Source organism: Impatiens glandulifera, chromosome 1 (genome assembly GCF_907164915.1).
Source record: "Impatiens glandulifera chromosome 1, dImpGla2.1, whole genome shotgun sequence".
Taxonomy (NCBI): domain Eukaryota; kingdom Viridiplantae; phylum Streptophyta; class Magnoliopsida; order Ericales; family Balsaminaceae; genus Impatiens; species Impatiens glandulifera.
The window spans coordinates 126,581,757-126,600,879 of NC_061862.1; the positions used below are offsets into that span (position 1 = coordinate 126,581,757).

At 33.1% G+C, this 19,123-nt stretch overlaps 2 protein-coding genes across 2 annotated transcripts; both read left to right on the top strand.

The window, feature by feature from the left end:
• Nucleotides 1-10,140: 10,140 nt before the first annotated feature.
• On the top strand, nucleotides 10,141-12,701 carry LOC124926664 (pectinesterase-like). Its single transcript, XM_047466943.1, has 2 exons — nucleotides 10,141-11,164; nucleotides 12,013-12,701. Exons 1-2 carry the CDS (start codon nucleotides 10,141-10,143, stop codon nucleotides 12,699-12,701), a joined length of 1,713 nt encoding a protein of 570 aa, XP_047322899.1.
• A 4,037-nt stretch (nucleotides 12,702-16,738) lies between these two features.
• Nucleotides 16,739-18,482, top strand: LOC124919735 (probable methyltransferase At1g29790). The gene has a single exon (XM_047460059.1). The coding sequence runs from the start codon at nucleotides 16,990-16,992 to the stop codon at nucleotides 18,421-18,423; it is 1,434 nt and encodes a 477-aa protein (XP_047316015.1). The 5' UTR covers nucleotides 16,739-16,989; the 3' UTR covers nucleotides 18,424-18,482.
• Nucleotides 18,483-19,123: the final 641 nt, after the last annotated feature.

Sequence of the window (19,123 nt, forward strand, 5' to 3'; positions counted from 1 at the left end):
CGAACACATCATCGGCTGTGGATCTGCTCGCGAGATCTGGGAAACGCTTGATCAACTTTTCAACAAGAAGAACGATGATCGTCTCTAGATGCTTGAAAACGAGTTGGCAATCGCAAAACAAATATGATCTATCTCGGAGTTCTTTCTTAAGGTAAAATACATATGCTCAAAAATTTCTTTATTGAACCCAAATGATAAAATCTTAGGGGCTCGAACAAAGAGGCATATTGTTCGAGGACTTCGACCCGAATATACATCATTCATCACCTCGATTCAAGGTTGGGCTCAAAAATTTTCACTCGAGGAGTTTGAAAATCCCTTCTCATCTCAAAAGTCTTTGGCTGCACAAATGGATGGAACGAGTATAAAGGAGGAGTTAAACAGTAAGTTGTTCGTGAATAAAGAAATTGAGCTGAAAAAAGGGAAAGTTGAAGAAGGAAGAAACATGTCAAGATTCTTCAAATATTCCTAAGAAGTATCTTAAATGTTTCAGGTGTAGCAAGACTGGACACTTCAAAAGATATTGTCAAGTAAATTTTGATGGAAACTTTGCTAATTCAAATCTCGGAGAAAAGTCTAATCAGCGTGTTGAGGAGGATTATGACAAAACTGTTCATGTCAATGTGATGATTTCAAAGGAAAAGCAAACATAGACGTCTCATGGTAAACAAGAGATCGATCAAAGGTGGATCCTCGATTTAGGGTGCGGACATCACATTACTGAAGATGATTTTGTACTCTCGTCGAGTCGAGTTCATACTGGGGTGGTAGTATTGTCACGGCAGATAACTCAATTCACGAAGTTAAAAAGGAGGATTGGTTGTCATTGAAAGCGACAAAGGAGAATCTATTACTCTGAACAATGTTTGCCACATTCCAGGAATTCGAAAGAACTTTTTCTCGATCGTAAATGTTATAGACGCTGGAAACCTTGTATTGTTCGGTCCACATGATGTGAAGTTCTTTAAGAACGTAAAAGATATTAGGGAGAATGTGGTTCACAATGGAACTCGGGTAAATGATCTTTTTTCCTTTCAACATCAAATTCGTACATAGAAAAGGTGAACGACAAAAACACCTCCTTTTTATGGCATGAAAGACTTGGGCATGTCAATATGACTAAGCTCAGTGTTATGTCTCGAAAGAAACTTATCGAAGGTCTACCTAAAGATCTGAGAATTGAGGAGGGTAGTGTGTGTGAAGGATGTCAATATGGGAAGGCTCATCGACTTCCATTCGACAACTCTATATCGAAAAGTAAGGGTTCTTTGGATCGAGTTTATAGTGACTTGATGGGACCAACTCGAACTGCCTCATACTTGGGAAGTAAATATATGTTGTTATTTGTGGATGATTTTTCCTGGTTCACTTGGATGTACTTTGTAAAAGAGAAGTCCGAAGTGTTCTCTAAATTTCCCGAGTTCAAGGAGACGGTAGAAGAAGAACAAAAAGGAAAATTTGAGTATTGTGGACAGACAATGGTGGATTTTTTCTCAAAAGAGTTTGAATTGTTTTGTAGGCAAAATGGCATAAAAATAGAACTCTCATGTCCTAAGACCCCACAACAGAATGGGATAGCCGAAAGGAAGATTCAACACCTTACAGAGACTTGTAAGTCGTGGCTGCATATGAAGAATATACCAAAGCAATTATAGGTGGAAGGCATGAGTTGTGCTTCCCATGTCATCAATCGAGTTCCGCTGAGCCCAAATAAATTCAAATCTCCATTTGAGATGCTTTAAACAAATAAATTCAAATCTCCATTTGAGATGCTTTATGGTTTTAAACCAAGTGTTAAGCATTTTTGAGTTTTTGGATCTATTTGTTATGTCCATATTCCAGACTCAAGAAAAAGAAAATTGGATGCAAAGGCAGTCAAGTGCGTGTTCATCGACTATGATAAGAGAAGGAAAGGGTGACAGTGTATGGATACATCAACCCACAAATGCACTGTGTCGAGAGATGTTATTTTCGACGAAATTTCTTCGTACTACATGAAGGACGTTGAGGAAGCTGTTCAGACTAATCTTCTCATACCCACGTCTACGAGAAGCTCCTGTAGTAATGATCATATTGACAAGGGGAGCCCTAACTTAGCTCAAGATACTTCATTCGATGAAGGAGTAGAAAGTAAAAAGTTACCAAGAAGTCCACATTAGGAAGAATCTAGTCAACAACAAAATGAGGAATCTCGACCAAAAAGGAACATTGTAAGGCACTATCGATTCAGGGATGATAATTTTGTAACAACCTTCTCTTGTTTCTTGGCAAAGGTAATAGACGACGAGGAACCCGCTTCTTATAATGAAGCAAAGAATGTCAAGGAGTGTGTGACAACAATGGAGGAGGAAATGCATATTCTCAAGAAGAATGAGACATGGGACATCGTTCTAAAGCCTCCTGAAACTCAAGCAGTCACATATAAGTGGGTGTATTAAATCAAGCGAAAGGTTGATGGAAGCATAAATCGATATAAAGTTAGATTGGTCGCTCGAGGATTCTCGCAGAAGTAGGATCGGCTTTAAAGATAGAGACGGGGGTCTGACTAAAGATGAAGACTTATGAAAAACGGTTTGAATGAAATCCTGTTAGGGATTTAATTCGCTTTCTATTCTACGCAAACACTTGTAAATACTTGAAACAGATTCAAGGCGAAATTGTTTACTTGGGTTTGAAGCACAAGATGATATATGAAAAGATGACAGAAAAGAAAGAACACAGTAGTTTGTTTATGGATGTTCGGAGAAACTCTCCTACGTCACCCCTTCTTCCAACCACTGGAAGGATTCACTATAAAATGATTTGAATCAAATACAGTTTACACACACTTAGCTCACTATTGAACAGAACACTTTCTGTTCAATTACAAGATGAAGATTATCACTCGGCTAAAGGTGTTTTGATTCTAGCTCTCTCTTGATTCACACACAGTACAATTAGAAAGCAGTTTCACAGTATGAATATTCGAATGCTTGAATTCTTTCAAGATCGGCAAGTTCGTAAGGTTAACAGTTCTTCTTCTTAAGGTAGATTGTCCGTTGTCCTTTATATTTGTTAAATACTGAGCAGGAGCTAACGGTCGAATCTTTTATAATGATACGTGGCACTCTTCCATTGGAAAGCCTCCATTGTACACAGCAGATTCTGAGCACAAGGATCGTGGCCGTACATCACTGGTATTGCGCCAAATATTCTATTAGGGATGTACCTGCAAAACAAGTAATGTGAGGAAAATTCTCTTACGTGGCATTCCTTGGTTGGTTGTATATAGCTGTTGTACTAATCTTCACTAAAAAGTGGAGTAGGAGTAGGGTACGGCTATAGCACGTGGTTAGGTGAAATGCTAGCTTCAAGCAAACTGCTTAAGATGAGCATTAAACGTATTTCAGTTAGACGGATTGTAAAATCGGTCTAATGAAATCAAACGTCTCCTTCTAATAATAACATCTATTAGACCGCTTGGTCTAATAGAATTAGACTCACGTCTAATTACAATAACCATTAGACTGCATGTCTAATTCCGGTTCTACCTCAGACTTGTCTGAAGGAGTTAGACTCACGTCTAACTTTCACTAATTAGACTACACATCTAATTATCCAATAACTATTAGACTGTACGTCTAATTCTGGTTCTACCTCAGACTTGTCTAAAGGAGTTAGAATCACGTCTAACTTTCACTAATTAGACTACACGTCTAATTATCCAATAACCATTAGATTGTACGTCTAACTCCACTGAGTTAGACTACACGTCTAATTCCGGTTCTACCTTAGACTTGTCTGAAGGAGTTAGACTCACGTCTAACTTTCACTTTCTATTAGACTGCACGTCTAACTCCACTGAGTTAGACTGCACGTCTAATTCCTCATAAATTAGACTATCTGTCTAATTACAAATATATTATACTACACGTCTAACTCCAATGAGTTAGACTGTACGTCTAATTTCGTTCATTCATTAGACTACACGTCTAATTCCGAATATCTATTAGACCATCTGTCTAATTACAAGTCTATTAGACTATACGTCTAACTCCGTTGAGTTAGACTGTACGTCTAATTTTGAACATATTAGACTTACGTCTAATTCCGTGTATATTAGACTTACATCTAATTCTATACATTCATTAGACTACACGTCTAACTCCGATGAGTTAGACTGTACGTCTAATTCTATGCATTCATTAGACTACACGTCTAACTCCGATGAGTTAGACTGTACGTCTAATTCTGAACATATTAGACTTACGTCTAATTCCGTGTATATTAGACTTACGTCTAATTCTATACATTCATTAGACTACACGTCTAACTCCGATGAGTTAGACTGTACGTCTAATTCTATGCATTCATTATACTACACGTCTAACTCCGATGATTTAGACTATACGTCTAATTCTATGCATTCATTAGACTACACGTCTAACTCCGATGAATTAGACTGTACGTCTAATTCTATGCATTCATTAGACTACACGTCTAACTCCGATGAGTTAGACTGTACGTCTAATTCTATGCATTCATTAGACTACACATCTAACTCCGATGAGTTAGACTGTACGTCTAATTCTATGCATCTAATGCCAAAATCGGTCTAATGACCCTCATTAGAGCCAAGTCTTATGAAATATTGTTTCAATATACCTGCATCAAAACTTATAAGTCATTTCATCATCAAAATCTTAGTGGTTAAATTATTTCAACACTTAGTCAAAATAATTTGACCCAACAGAAGATGACGTCAATTTGCACTATGTTGGCCTTAGCAGCAAGTTCTTGATGGAAGTTGTGGCAATTAGACGTCGATAATGCATTTCTCTACGGAGAACTTGATCGCCCAATATATATGGAACAACCACCTGGATTCGAGAAGAATGATGGTGACGAGTTGATTTGTAGACTTAAGAATATACTATATGGATTAAAACAAGCCTCACGTACTTGGTATGGAAAAATTGTAGAATATCTTCAGTTTTGTGGGTATAAAGCTTCAGAAACTGACTCAAGTCTATTTATAAAAAAAGCATCAATAGAAGATGGTGGTGGTACTTCTATATGTGGATGATATAATCTTGACGGGCAGTAACTATGATGAGGTTGCTCAGCTATAAGATGAGCTCTTGCTTCGCTTTGAGATGAAGAAGTTTGGTGAACTTGGAACTTTCCTTGGTCTACAAATCGAAAATTTCGAGAAATGTTTGTATCGCGGATCAACTACGCAAAGAAGTTGATAGATAAATTTGGTATGACAGATGGAAAATAGAGTTATATTCCTCTCGACGTAAATCCCAGACTCAGTCGAGATGAAAGAACATGTCTACCAGATCATCGTCTGTATCGTGCTCTTGTGGGAAGTCTGATTTATCTAAATATAACAAGGCCTGACATTGCTTATGCAGTTGGAGTGGTGAGTCGATACATGTAGGAGCCAAGGAAACCACACCTCGAGGAAGCGAAGAATATTCTGAAGTATACTAATACCTCACTAGATATTGGTTTACTCTACGAAAAATATGTAAAATTTGTCTTGCAAGGACTTACGGATGTTGACTTTGCTGGAGATCAAACGATCGAAGGTCCACATCTGGGTTTGTTTTTCTTTGTGAAAACACTAGCATATCTTGGAGTAGCAGGAAACAATGATTGATATCCTTGTCTACAACATAAGCGGAGCTCACGCAACACAGGAGTGCATGTGGCTTTGTAGACTTTGGGAGGATTTTCATGTCAAGTTTGATCAGTCGGTTCCTATCCATGGAGATAATTTGAGTGCTATTAAATTGAATTCAAATTCGGTGTTTCGTGAAAAAAAATAACACATTGAGTTAGAGCATCACATTATTTATGAAAAAGTACTAGAGGGAATCATTGAGATGGTTGTAGTAAGAAGTGAAGAAAATGTTGTTGATATCTTCACAAAGCACTTCCTAAAGATCCTTTCGAAGATCTACGATCTAAGTTGGGACTAGTTCATCGGACATCACTTTAAGGGCGGTGTTAGAAATTAAAGTAATAATAATAATTAAGGAGTCTTTTTGTTATTCAAGAGTCACTTGAATTGTTCAATCCTCTTGGTCTTATCTCTAGTAAATAAGACTTTTCATGTCTTTTAGTTGAATGTCTAAATTTTGTTTTTTACTTTATATAAGTTTGTAATAGTGTTCTTATTTCAACAAGTTCAATAGACAAAATTTCATTCCAGTTTGTTTTTATTCTTTAAAGTCTTTATTCACTTTCTAATAAGTTTCTTCACGGTTCGATCATCGAAGTCCTGTTTGTGACTTCGTTACAACAACAACATGCTTCTCCACGTAAAGAACTAGACAATCGTTCTTCCATAATATTTTCAAGCACATAATAATTGCACCAAACATATCAATTAATATGCAAATAGATTCCAAATGAGAGCTCCATTGAGTAGTCCACTACGATGTGAATTACCAATTTGATTCATTCCTTTACCAGTATCACGTTCACCCGAAGTAATCATACGAGAAATTTCAATAACTTGAACATAATGAAACTTAGAATTTCATTTGAAAGAACAACCAATAAGATTAATAATGGTGGATAGTCTTGAAAATAATAGCCAACAAAAAATCTCTTTTGTTAAAGCTCCAACTAAAGATGTGGATACCAACCCTAAGTTCCTGGGTTCGAGCCCGTCAGGTGGCAAGTTCTGCGCTTGGTTAATGATTAAGTGTGTTTGCGGGCTACATACTTAATCCTTTGCCCCATTTTTCCCAAAAAAAAAAGCTCCAACTAATACTAATTGCAACCTATGAGCAAATCAATATATATATATATATTATGCATATGGACACTCTTGAAGAAATAGAGTTTGAAGTCCATTCCAAGTACCAAACATATTACTAGCATAGTCGTACCCTTTCCCTCTGATATTAGTGATATTCAAATTATGTCGAGAAAGAATGATATGCTCTTCTTTAATTTAGAAGCAGTAGCATTCGGAACATTAACAATATTAAAGAAACTCTCTCGTAAGATACCCAAACAATCAATAAATCTCAAAATAATTGGCATTTGATCTTTATTTGAAACATCTTTAGTTTCATCAACTAAAATACAGAACTTTACATCTCCAATTTCTTCATGGATTTTTTTTCTTACTTTATTTACAAAAATATGTAAAATTTCATTCTAAATAGTTGGTGAAGTATATGTTGCATTTTTTTGAGCGTTTTCTAACACTATATCACCAATATTAACATTCAGTTGACCCATAAGTTTTATCATCTCTATAAAATTATCACGGTTTTTAGAAGATGAAGATTCATCATGACCTCTAATGCACAAGCTTGTAAACTAAGTCATCGAATACGCTCAACTGTCGTTTTAATGCGTAATTGATTTTTGAACTTCATCTAAACTTTGTGGATTCAACATTTTTTCAATATGTTCATCAAATCTTCAACACATTTCATTGCATTAGTCTATGTGATGAAGTAGGTCCTCCCACATGAATTAAAAGTGGACATTTAACTCCATCGTTAACCCTTTTCCAATTATTAAATCCATCAATAGTGAATGAAGGATTAAGAGGTGATTTCTTTTGGAAAAAAAAAACAAGAAAAACAAAATATTAAATCATTTGATAAAGATTACTCTACCCAAGAAAACTTTTCAAACCACGAGTATTGAAATTTACGATTTTGGGTTTGTGATCCATACTTAGTTCTTAAATACTCATTCAACTTAGGTTGATATAGACTCATTCTAATATAAGCTCGCCTAATTTCATCTTATTGATTAACGGGATGTTTCCATATAGGAATCTGAATTGCAAGATCTCGTTCAAGAGTATTAAGATCAATTTCAACCCTTGAAAATTTTAAAAGTTGCTCTTCTTCAGTATTAGATGCATTAGATTGAAGATTTACCTCATTAACCATGAATAAAGATGGACTTCCTTTATGTTTGAAAAATGATAATAATATTTTTCTTTTTTACTTCTTTCATTTTTTCATTGTAATCTATTAACAAAAACATAGAATTAGAATAAGAATATATACAATTTATACAATTTATACCATCTTTTTTTTAATTAATTGAGAACTAACATGACACCTCACAGCTATGACCCCCGCTTAAACTCAAAGCGCTCTCATATGAAATCGAATTAGTGACATTTTAATTTCTTAAACCGACTCTTACCACTGAGCTACCTTGGTAGAGACAATTTATATAATCTTATACTATAAAGAAAATTAATCGAGAGACTAAGTGTAAATAAAACTAACCCAAAGCTAACCGAAAAATTCAAAAGATGGGTAAAAAATAGTTTGAGAGAAATTAAATCAAAGAAACATGTAAGACTAACTAAAGAAATAAATAAAAATGTAAAAAATTACCTGCTACAGTCCACCCTCACCCGCCAAGTGGCTCTGCTCTAGAATACAAGGAAAAATAGATTGATGACTAAGTTACTTAATCTTTTATGCCAATTATAAATATTATATGCACAAGCAAAGACAAAGTAAGAAAATGGAACAAAACCAACCGTGTGATCATGGCCGGCAGATGAGGATCACCACTCCACCAACACCCAAATAAGAATAAATAAATAAAAATGCACTAACAAAATTGGTTAGCATAACATTTAACTAATTAGACCTATTATTTTTGTATAATAAATAACTTAACCTTATAATATTTTTTATTTCTCTAAATATATTTATGTTATATTAATTTAAATATTTTATATTATATGGATAAACAAGTCTATAGTTAATGCACTTAATCAAAATTTAATTATAATATCAAAATAAATAAAATATATTTATATAATAAATAATAAAATTAACATAACTCTTTAAATATTACATCCAACACATATCTTGTTTGGGGTTTGTCTGGTAAACTTCATTTAAACTCAATCACAACTTGAATCTATTCAAACCGAATTGTTCAATCAAAATTATTATTCACCCCTATACATAATACACTTATAAATAAGTATAAAATGAAATAAAACAATATAAATGATTAATGAGAATATTCAAAACTCAAAAGTGTATGCCCTCAACCACAATTGCAATTAATGATCATCAATCTATTAAGGGAGATGCTAGACAACTAAAACAAAAAATGGTGGTTAAAGACATCTTTCAACTAGTTGTTCTTGTTAGTGTTGGATTTCATGTATCTTTGTATTCTATGATGTTGATCTTTTTATTTTTTGCTAGAAGCTATGAAGTTGACTTTGTAGAGAAGTATTGGATTTCAAGATTTTTTTTTTGAGAACGCTGGTTCCGCTACTCCTATGGGAAGAGTTTGATTTAAAGCTTATTTTAAATTTTGTTTGTGCCAGCTTATCTTAAATGTGTCGTATGTTCGATTCCTCTTTGAAGATGCAACTATATTTATTTTCATTCAATTGTAAGTTGTAACAATCTATAAATTATATCATCTAGTGTGATTGGTAGTATTCAAAGACTCACATTCTCATATTACAAGTGGAGAGTGCTAGAAAAGGTGAATGTGACTCTCATGCTCGAATTTGTAGAGATGACAAAGACTTGTGATCAATTGAATCAATTTGTTTCAATTTAACCTCAACAAAGTTTAACATCCGATATTTGTGCAAGTCTCGATCAAATCTTCTTCATAGGAAATTGTGTTATGTCTCGTTGATAAGCGACTCGTAGAAAAAAGATTGAAAAATAAATTTTTTCATGTTTTTTTTTCAAGGAAAGGAATCCATCAATCTTAAGACCAGATCAACAAAACTTTAATTAATAATATTATTCATTATTTTATATACTAATGAGGAGGATCAATATTTTAAGATGTTTGAATGTTCCAACAAATATTGTGAAAATGGTTTGACCTTTACTCTCCATTTTATTTATTAGAAATAAAACTTCTTCTTTCCAATTTAAAATATAATGGTGTTATTCATGCTGACCAATTTATAATATTCAAATATTATTTAAAGTCCAACATGAAAAGCACTCCTCTTAATCTATATTGACAATTAAAAAGCTGTCAATAGCAAATATGTCATACTCTAATGCCAAGCACGTCTCTTTATACTTGTATCATATATAAATAAAATGAAACCTTCCTTTTATTCTTCAACTACTACTAGATTTTGTGTAACCAATACATACATAGAAAATGGCAGGCATCGGTTCATATGGGAAGGTCAATCCAATGGATCAAGATATTTTACATCGCAAAAGAAAAAACAAGAGAATCATTATCATCGGCATTTCCACCATAGTACTCGTTGGCATCGTGATCGGTGCGGTGGTTGGAACCGCGGTTGGTAGAGACAAGAACTCGAGTGTAGATCAACCATCACAAGTCTCGGCCACTATCAAGGCGACTTGTGGCGTTACCCTCTACCCCGATACTTGCGTCCAAAGTGTCATTCCAATGGCCAACTCCACAAAAAATGTCACGCCACAAGGTATCTTTAGGTGGGCACTACAAGCGGCGATCAACGAGCTCTCCGTTGTCTCGGAGCGCTTCAATATCCCCGATGGATCCTCCCCCGACAATTTCACTGCCGCCGCTTTCGCCAATTGTCGCGATCTCCTCGAATTGGCGATGGACCATCTGAATGACACGGCAAACTTATCTGGCGATATCACCTCTCCAAACACTCTAGATGACATGTTGACGTGGCTTAGCGCGGCTGGGACTTACCAACAAACTTGCTTGGATGATTTTGAGGATTCTCTTAATAGTACCGTATCAAACTACCTTAAAACATCGTCCGAGCTCACTAGTAACAGCTTGGCTATAGTTAACAGTTTTGCCAAAGTGGCGAATGAGTTCAATTTTCATCGTCGCCTTTTGAATAGCGACGTTGACGATTCGTCGGCACCTAGTTGGTTGTCGAGAAGTGGTAGGCGTTTACTTCAGGCACCGTCGGGGTCAATACAGGTGGACGCGATTGTGGCTAAGGATGGATCGGGGAAGTATAAGACGATATCTGCAGCACTTAAAGCGGTCCCAGAAAAGAGCAAGACTAGGTTTATCATCTACGTGAAGAAAGGAGTTTATCAAGAGAATGTTGTGGTCTCAAAAAATGCATGGAATGTTATGATTATTGGGGATGGTTTGAGATCAACCATAGTAACCGGTAACCTTAATGTTGTCGACGGAACACCAACATTTCAGTCCGCAACTTTCAGTAAGTCGACGTATTTATATTGTTTTTTTGTGTGTATTACTCTTATATGAAACATGAGACAATTTATTTTGTACAAAAATACTCTTTCTGAAACTTTTAAATAATAGTTACTTAAAAATCTTTCAATTTTTTTGATAACTTGTTTCTCAAACTATGGATATCTCTTAACTTTGATGATGTATTTTTTTTTAAAGAAAACACATTAAAATTTTGATAAACTAGAGGGTCTTTTGTCCGCAACACTAAATCAAAACTATATTTGTGCTAATAAATACCATTCAAATGGATTTTTTTGGAAAAATGATTGGGAGCGCTACTTTGGGGGAACGACTCGTACAGAAAAAGTGACATCGCTGTTATACGAAAGTGACCCCGTTGTTATACAAAAGAGACCTCATTGTTATACAAAAGGGACGAGGTTTCTTTTGTATAGCAGTGAGGTCACTTTCGTATAACAACGATGTCACTTTCGCTGTACGAATCGCTCCCCCAAAGTAGTGCTCCCTATCATTCCTCATTTTTTTACCACATTTATAAATTTTGTCAACTTTTTCCTATAGAGATACAGAAATTTATGATTTTTTTTTTTTTTGTAAATGGTTCAATGTGACTTGAATCATTACTACCTCAAGAACAAGAGTTTTGTACTCTATCACTAATATATAATTAGTTGTAAAATATTGGTTTTAAATATACTGAAATATTATGGCTACTTATTAGTAATTAGTGTAATTAATCACATCACCAATCCTTCAATGAAATGCGTGAGATAAACAACTTTAATAATACTTGATGTTCTTTCCCATGCAAATGGTTGAATTAATCAAGATTTTACAATATCCATGCAGCTGTAAATGGGAAAGGTTTTATAGCAAGAGACATGGGATTCCGAAACACCGCGGGTGCGATCAAGCATCAAGCCGTTGCTCTATTATCGACGGCTGACCAATCCGTCTTCTACGGATGCTCAATGGATGCTTTCCAAGACACACTCTACCCTCATTCCAACCGCCAATTCTACCGCGAATGTACTATAACCGGTACTGTCGATTTCATATTTGGAAACGCAGCTGTCGTCTTTCAAAATTGCACAATTGTCCCTCGACTCCCCATGTCGGGACAACAAAACACCATCACAGCCCAAGGAAAATTGGACCCAAATCAAAACACGGGAATATCCATTCAAGGTAGCACCTTGATCGCCTCAAATGACCTCAAGGGTACGTCCATCAAAACATATCTTGGTCGTCCATGGAAGGACTACTCGACCACTATTTTCTTTAACAGCAATTTTGTGGGTAGTTTGATTAATCCAGCCGGTTGGTTGCCATGGGTTGGAAACTCGGCTCCTGCTACAATTTTTTACGCCGAATATCAGAACTTTGGAACTAGTGCATCTACAAAAAATAGGGTTAAGTGGAGTGGATTGAAACTCAATCTTACTGCCAAACAGGTCGCAAAATTCACTGTTAATCCATTCATTGATGGAGCCAATTGGTTGCCGGCTACCGCGGTTCCCTTTGTGCCCGGACTATAAAAATTGAACTTTTCAAATTGATTCATTCTATCATGCATGCATGCAAAAAACAAATGTATAATGTTTGAGTACATTAATATTGGTATGTTTTTATGTATTTTTTGTTTCATCAAAGATGTGTTATGAGTTCATTTATTTATATATTGTTTATTATTAAAGGTCAAAGATTTTAAACTCATAATCAGAACTATGAATTTGAATGGGGTTATGTGTGTCTTTGACCTTAATTATGGAGAATTGAAGAACTTTAAACCTGAGTTCTTGACCTTGTTCAATGTTGAAAACTTATTATTGAAAGTGTTGCAATCAATTTTTTTTAAATGACCGGAGTGTGAAGACTCGAACTCACGAGTTTTGTGTTTTATCCAGGGACGGACCTAGGATTTCGAACTGAGGTGGGTTTAAAAAATATTTAGGGTGGACTTAAAATAATAAGGAGAAAATTTTAAAAAAAACAAGTATATAAAAGTAAAGTTTTATCATTTTTTTAATAATTAGATAAAAAAAAACAATGAATTACATTAATTTTTTTAAGAAATTAAGGGTAATGTCATATTTCTACCGTAAAAAAAAAAATCGGGGTGGACTTCAGCCCACCCGAACCCCTACATAGATTCGTCCCTAGTTTTACCACTAAGCTATAAGTTCACGTGTTGAAATCATATGCTTTTAAGTGAGAGTGGCTCCTAAGATGCACAAGAAAGATTATCAAATGTCGGCTAGTTTTGGTGAACCAAAGGAAAATCTTTAGATTCAAGAAATCAACGACTTCATAACAACTATGGAGGCTGGGATCTTTGAAGAAACATTTTGTATTATGGACAAGTCATATAGTAAATCGGTTAGTAGTGTTGATATTCGATTCCAATTAGTGGAAAAATGGATGGGAGAGCATATTAAGATGATCAAGGCTATGCTTAGAAACACAAAGGAGAAAGAAGCAAAGAAAGACGAAATTCGCCAACTAAAAACTTGGAAGATTAACCCGTGTAAAGAGTTCAAATAATCTACCTAAAAGTAGATCCTCATTATCAAATAAAAGAATGGAGTTGTGACTAAGGTAAATATTAGTATTTCTGAAATTATCTAGATGATTGTTATAAATGAACGTGGTTATGTGTATTTATGTTTATGAAAGATTTTACAATACAATTTATGAAAGATTTTAACAAGTGTACATAGTTTTTTACTTCAAATTCTAGTATCACATTTTTTATTTTCAATCATTTAATTTATTAATTAATCTATACAAATATATATTTTTTATTGAAAAATGATATAAAGCGCGACTTGGGACAGCGAATGCCCCAGCGATGCCTACGTGGCGGACAGTGTGAAATTAAAAAAAAAAATATCTTTCTTTCTCTCTCACTGATTAATTAATTTATCTCTCTCATTTCTAGCTAATTAATTAATTTAAACACTAAATTATAAATTATAAATTCTAAACCCTAAATCTTAAACCGTTTAGGTTAGGGTTAGGGTTAGGGTTAGGATTTAGGATTTAGGGTTTAGAATTTAGGATTAAGGGTTTAGAATTTAGGATTTAGAATTTAGGATTTAGAGTTTAAGGTTTATGTTTTATTTAAACATATTATTAAAATATTTAATGTGAGAATTTGTTGTAAATTGTTGAGTTATTTTACCCGTTAAAGAGATAATAAATATATAATAATAGTGAGAATATGGATAAATGGGATAAATTATTTGTAGAGATAGAGAGAGAAATTATTTAATAAGAGGAGAGAAAAATTAATTAACAGAAGGAGAGAAAATATTTTATGGTGATAAAGCGTGTCTTAATTATTATTATATTTTATTTATTTATTAATTCTACCTGTCGGGCCACGTAGATCATTCTCCCCAGGTCACTGCCTCCCGGTAGAGATATGTATATTCCTCTTTTTTATTTGTATAAAATTTAAATTTACAATTTTAAAATATTATTATAATAATTAAACAAATTAAAAATCTAAATAACTATTTTTTATTAAACAGAATTAATAACTAAAGTGAAAAGACAATACATATCTTATTAAAAACATTATAAGGTTATAATTTAAGTGGAATGATATGTACTTCAACTTGATAAACATAATGATCTTATTAATGTTGGTGTGTACTTCAACTTAACAAAGATAATGATGTTCTATAAATAAAAATAAGCTCAATTTACACTATTACATGATAATCAATAATAATGTTGAGACAAAATTTAGTGTATATATATACAAGAACAAATAATGAATATTGAGATAATGAAGTTGCATTAAAAGACTAATTGGTCAAACTTGTTCTCAAATGAACACCCCAAATCACATATTTTACAAGAAAATGGAAAAAATCTATGCTCTTTTACTTCATAAATTGCATGAAGTTTTAACAATACCAAAAAAAATGATGTCATTATATATGTTTAAACTATCAAAGGTAAAATCTTGCTAATTTCTTATATTAAAAAAATCTTCTTATTAAAATATTTTAAATTAATTACATGTTAAGAAATTGTTAAAAGTGTTTATAATTGAATAGCAATATGAATAGTATATCCAACCATAATTAATCATTTAACCAAACAAAATAAAAATTTAGGCATCATCATTCAAGTTTTATATATAGGTTTGTTTTTCTGTCAACATTTTAGTTTATGTTTTAATGATATTTTTTAAATAATTAATTTCGTTAGATTTTTGTTGTTACGTTACACTTTTTTACATTCGTGTTTTTTATTATTTTATCGTTAAATTTTAAATATTTTTTATTTATTTCATACTACAATAAAAAAAAATTATTATTATTTTGATTGTTAAAACAACTCAAATCAAGTCTCAATTATTTGGCTGGTGCATTTTAATTTGGAATGCAGCACCTTCATCTCGATTCTCGAATCAATCTAAGGCCTTGTTCGGATTAGGGTTTTTGAAAAACTTAGAGAGGGAAAAAGGTAATGATTGGTGATAATTTTGAAGAAATAATGATTATTTTTGATAAAAAGACTTAAAGGGTATTGATATATATAAATAAAATAAAAAATAATAATTTAAAATAAAAGGTATTTTAGTATTTTGTTTAATGAAATAAGTGATATGATTGTTGAAAAGTGATTGATTGGAAAATTGATTTGGGATGGGTTTTTTAAAAAACCCAAAGAGAACGAGACCTAAGTAATTATAATGGGAATAAAATAAACTAAACATATATTAATGTTAAATAGTTTATAATTTTAATAATAAATTATTATAATCACATTAATTATATATAAAAAAAATGGATATACAACCGACCGAAATCATGTGGCCGGCGGTGGGCTTCCTCTAGAAGGCACTAGTTAGCCAGGTCATACCACACTATTTCTATTCCTATTCCACTTAGAACTTGTTTGATCTTTCATTATTTATATTATTTTTTTTATTACAGCACATATTCTTTTAATAATTTAATTAATCAATTAAAATATTAAATTCTTTTCACACTTCACTTTTTATAAAATTAAGATATTAAATAAAGAAAAATTATTTAAAATAATTTAACTAAAAAAATACTTCTTTTTATCATATTTTTACAAATTTGGAACAAATAAGGCTTTAATGGGAAATTTGATAAATAACCTAAAAGTCCTTTAATTCGCTGGTCACCCGCATAAATTTAATTGCGCAAATGACCACTTCAAAATATTCTGACGAAATTACCCTGTCGCGTAACGCGAATGTTAAAATCGTCTCGCGAAGGAAAAACTTGTGAAATTACTCTGTCGCGTAACGCGAATGGCACGATTATTTTGAAAATTTCATATATTTTTTCTTCGCGAGACGATCTTATACTTCGCGTTACGCGACGAGATAATTTCATTCGAATATTTTAACCTCGTCATTTGTACAATTAAATTTATGGAATGTTAATAATTTTTTTATATTTTTTTTTTTTTCAAATTTCCCACTTTAATGGATGGATCTTTAATAGTCGAAATACCCTAATTCTTATCATCATCTTGACTTACCTAACCCACCTTCACTCTTCATACACCACTTCTCCAAGTCAACTCTCTTTCAATGGGCCCATGTTGATATCTATATTTATGCTATCCAGAAATCAAAAATCAAACTTCATCTCCATATGCTTCTAATCTGAGAATTTGACACCATTGATGAGCATTTCCAGCGATTAAGTTCGAGGTTTCAAATGGGTAAGATCAGAATCTACATTTAACTCTTCAATTTCTCTGGGTTTTTCTTTATATTCAAATCCCAGTTCCTATTTTGTTTTTCATTTTGATTGGTTGATTGGATCTATGGGTATGGGAAGTTCATGCTTTCCAAAGTGTAGATTAGGTAAAGTAATGGCTTGGATTCAAATCGTCTTAGGAATTCTTGTCATAGTTATGAGTTGTTTAAGTCTATTTGGATTCTATTATGCCGGTTTCTTCTTCTTCAATCATGAAGATACTTGTCGTAACTTCTATGGAGGTGATGTTCATAATAAGCATGTAGAATCATCATCATCATCACAACAACAGGATAATATTGATGTAAGAGCCTTATCTGCAAGAATCAATGAAGTTCTTGATCAACTCGAAAACCTACAAACTAAACTCGAATCAACCGTCCAAAACCTTGAAAAGAAGAAAGACAGTTCAAATAAAGAGCAAATCAAGTTTCTAGAGGACGTGATCATTCGTCCACTCTACACTGCTCACGTTTCTTTACGACAGATTCGTTTGCCTCGACTAGAATCTATAGGAAACGAAACTGTTAAAGAGGAGCCTTTGATTAATTCGTTCGTGGTTGAGGAAATTCGAAAGTACATAACCCCGAAAACAAATAGGCATGGGAGGACGAATATCTATGGGGCTGATGGTGTTTATAATACGATTGGCCATGCTTGTGTACTCATGAAGAAGGAATTGGAACAATATATGGATTATGATATTGGATCGTATTGTAAGGATGATTGGAATGTTGCGCAGAAACTCATGATCAACGGCTGTGATCCATTGCCAAGACGGAGGTGTTTAACGCGAGCATCAAAGCTCTACACGAGTCCTTATCCGATAAACGAGTCTCTTTGGAGATTACCCAAAAATGGAAATGTAAGATGGAACAATTACGCATGTAGGAATTTTGATTGCTTATCGAGTAAGAATCCTAAACGAGGCTATTCTAAGTGTGTAGGATGTTTCGAGATGGAAAAGGAACAATTGAGATGGGTGGTGAACACGACACTAGCTGTTGATTTCTTGATAAATGATGTATTGAGGATTAAACCGGGGGAGATAAGGATTGGTATAGCTTATGGGATTGGAACAGGTTCATTTGCAGCTCGAATGAGAGAACAAAATGTTACTATCATCACAACCGCGCTTAATCTTGGTGCTCCGTTTAATGAAATGATCGCGCTTAGAGGTTTGATTCCGCTTTACATGACGTTGAATCAACGGTTGCCTTTCTTTGACAACACGATGGATTTGATCCACACGGGTGGATTTATGGACGGGTGGATGGATTTGGTGTTGATGGATTTTATATTGTTCGATTGGGATCGAGTTTTGAGACCGGGTGGTTTTTTGTGGATTGATAAGTTCTTTTGTAAGAGGAAGGATTTGGATGATTATATGTATATGTTTTTGCAGTTTAGGTATAGGAAACATAAATGGGTTGTTGCTCCTAAATCTAAAGATGAAGTTTATCTTTCAGCATTGTTGGAGAAACCTCCTAGATCATTGTGACAACAACTATCTTTTGTTCAATTTTTATTTTTGTGTATCTTCTTGTTTTCTAATAGATTATACAATTGTGAGTTAAGAACAACCTGGGATCCAATATAATTTGTGTGAATAGCTTCTGAAATATAATGCTAACTTTATAAATTTAAAAAAAAAAATCAAACCTGATTATTGAACTAAAACTCTTTTCATTTGGACTATTCAAAAGCAATTTGGAAGAGACAAATTCTCATTTGACTATCAAAGGATTTGATTTAAACTTTTAGAGCTTGTTAAAAAATATTAACATTATGTCATTCTATACAACAAATCACTCAATTTATTATGTAAAATAATAAAATATTTTTTATTTAAAATTATTATTTTTTAATTTATTTATATTTATCAATTCAGATCATTTTTATCAAAATTTTCATTCATAATTTTGTTTTTCCTTCTTCCAGGTTATTCAAATCACTTTTGAACAAACCCTTAAAATAACATATTTGACAACTAATTCCAAATTTTAAAAGTAGAGTTAATTGAATCTGAAATTCTAATTTGGGATTAAATGTTTGATATTATTATAATTAAATAAGTATTATCAAAATAAAAATATATTCTATAATATATGTTTACTAGACTTATATTTCACCAGATTATTTTTGCATCATTATGACACATTCAATTTCTTTTTTCTTTTTCTTCCATAACTATTAAATTT